The sequence below is a fragment of the Terrapene carolina genome, unplaced genomic scaffold, assembly GCF_002925995.2.
Source record: "Terrapene carolina triunguis isolate 2854851 unplaced genomic scaffold, T_m_triunguis-2.0 Scaffold668, whole genome shotgun sequence".
Taxonomy (NCBI): domain Eukaryota; kingdom Metazoa; phylum Chordata; order Testudines; family Emydidae; genus Terrapene; species Terrapene triunguis.
Window position 1 is genome coordinate 184,751 of NW_020665019.1, and position 2,646 is coordinate 187,396.

Below are 2,646 nucleotides of genomic sequence, written 5' to 3' on the forward strand. Positions count from 1 at the left end.
CCCTCCTTGCTCTTGGCTTGGCTCTGCCTGGTTCTGATTGGTGGTTGGTCCCAAATCCCAAGACACGGGCTTTCCCCCAGTCTGGCTAACTCAGGGCAGGTCTACACTACCCGCCTGAATCGGCGGGTAGAAATCGATCTCTCGGGGATCGAATTATCGCGTCTCGTTGGGACGCGACAATCGATCCCCGAATCGACGCTTCTACTCCACCAGCAGAGGTAGGAGTAAGCGCCATCGACGGGGGAGCCGCGGAGGTCAATTTGCCGCCGTCCTCAAAGCGGGGTAAGTCGGCTCCGATACATCGCATTCAGCTACGCTATTGGGTATCTTAAATCGCCCCCCCCCCCCCCCCCGTAGTGAGGACGTAGCCTAAGTCTCTTTTCTTGGGCTGAATTCTGGAGCTTCATCATACTAGTGAAATTATGGGTAAGTTACCTGCTTAGCCCCCCACTCTGTTCATTTCTCCAGCCCGGCAGGAGATCTTCTCCCTCAAATGCAGCAGCTTTCCACACCTTGTGAGCAGGAAGGCTCCCCTCTGAGCCTGCAGTCCCTCCCGGGGTTTGGGCTATGGTGCGAAGGGGCAGGAAGGTCAGATGAAGTATTTGTCTTACCAGAGCCTTTTTCTTTCCAGATTCCTGTTCCAACTTGGTAACTCCCAGGGCGCTCTGCAAACCTCTGATTTCCCCTTAGTGTTTCTGGGTCCTTAAGTCTTTCCTTGGGTTGTCTGCTGCGAGATCCAGGTGAGTCAAACTGTGCAGCAGGGTCTGTCGTGCTGCTGTCCTGGGACATTTAAATCTGTTCTCTTCAAACTAGTGCCCAGCTCCCCAGCCCTGGGTGAGCACCGATTGTTGTTACTCCGGATTTTATTACTAGAATTTCCAAGGTATCCTTCCCCATGGGGTCGAGGGATAGGAAGAACCCGGCCTCCGCTGGGCTGGTGCAGCTGGGTCTCCAGCTGTCTCACCGCACCCCAGCAGTCTTCTGCTTACTTTGCCCAGCCCAGATTCTGAGCCTTCCATTCTATTGCAAAGTGCCCTGACGCCCTTGCAATGGAAGGGGTCCCCTAGTTTCTGTTGCCCGCTGTCTCCCACCCAGCTACCCAGGAGGTCACTTCCAGGTGGTTGTGTTGGTGGTTTTTAAACCCTTTTTATTAGAAGAATTTTCTCCCTCTTGCATTGGCTTTGGGAGTTTGGCTCACGCTGTCTTGTTGGGTTCCCATCCTGCTTAGGTGAAAAAGGAGGGGGGGGGGTGAGAGAAAACCGCCTCTGGGAAATACAGCAGAGGGGACATGAACGGAGCTGAGAAGCAGCACCCGGAGGAGGGGCCTGAGACCCCGGATCTGCAAACAATGCCACCAGGAGATGGTGAAGAGACAGTTTTCCAGAGCTCAAGCCAAGGAAGAACCTACAAGAGACGGCGCAAGTTGCAAACCCCCAAGAGAATCCCAGCAGAGAAGGAGCCGGACAGTCCAAGGGAGAGTGAAACGGGCTCCAGGAAGCACGCGGTGTCCTCTTCAGAGGTGGGAGCCAAGGCCCGTGGGAAGGTGCCCAGCTGCTTGGCCTGTGAGCAGAGCTTGAAGGGGAAGATCTTCCAAAGCCGGGGCAGGTTTCATGGTCAGAAGAAGTCGCATGAATGTTGGGAATGTGGGAAAACCTTCCTGCGGAAGAAGGATCTGGCCAGACATCAGGGAGTCCATACCGGAGACAGATTCTACAGCTGCCTGGACTGCAGGAGAAGCTTCAGCCAAATGGCAGGGCTTACGAGACACCAGAAGACGCACTCGGGGGATCGGCCCTTTCCCTGCATGGACTGCGGGAAAAGCTTCTGCCTGAGACAGGACCTTATGAGCCACCAGAGAACCCACACAGGAGAGAGACCCTTCGTGTGCTCCCAGTGCGAGAAGGGATTTAGCCAGCTGGCGCATCTCGCCGCCCACCAGAGAACCCATGCGGCGGAGAGGCCCTACCCCTGCGGCACCTGTGAGAAACGCTTCAAGCAGAGCCAAGACCTCCGAAAGCACCAGCGCACCCACACGGGAGAGCGACCCTACCCCTGCACTGAGTGCGGGAAATGCTTCAGCCACGTGTCGAACCTCAACGCCCACCGGAAGGTGCACACGGGCGCCAGGCCCCACACCTGCAAGGAGTGCGGGAAAGGCTTCCGCAAGAGGCAGGATCTTCTGCGACACGGGAGGATCCACACGGGAGAAAGCCCCTTTGCCTGCAGCCACTGTGAGAAGAGCTTCCAGCAGAAGAAGGATTTGAACAGACATCAGAGCATCCACACGGGCGAGAGGCCCCACCTCTGTCTCGAATGTGGGAAAAGCTTCCGGCTCAAGCACGCTCTGGTGCGACACCAGGCAACCCACCCATGGCTCAGCCCCTAGAAACGGGACAGCCTCCAGCACCGCAGGGAGTCCTGGGAAGGCAGAGCCTGCATGGCCCGATCCTTTCTGCAGCCGACCGGGGAGCACTGACTGCATGAGGGCCTTTTGACAGTTTCTTTGTGTGTTAGAAGTTTATAGCTTGTAGTTCAGTACAGGGCGGTTACGGGGAATATCAGTCCAGGATGTACTGGGGCGTTTGCCTTTTCTACTCTGAAAAGGCATGGAACAATAGCGGGAGTTGGGAGGGGAGATGGGAGATG

At 56.5% G+C, this 2,646-nt stretch overlaps 1 protein-coding gene across 1 annotated transcript; it reads left to right on the plus strand.

Annotated features, from left to right (window-relative positions):
• Positions 1-1,288: 1,288 nt before the first annotated feature.
• On the plus strand, positions 1,289-2,386 carry LOC112116778 (gastrula zinc finger protein XlCGF52.1-like). Its single transcript, XM_024214465.1, has one exon. It carries the CDS (start codon positions 1,289-1,291, stop codon positions 2,384-2,386), a length of 1,098 nt encoding a protein of 365 aa, XP_024070233.1.
• The last annotated feature ends 260 nt before the right edge of the window (positions 2,387-2,646 follow it).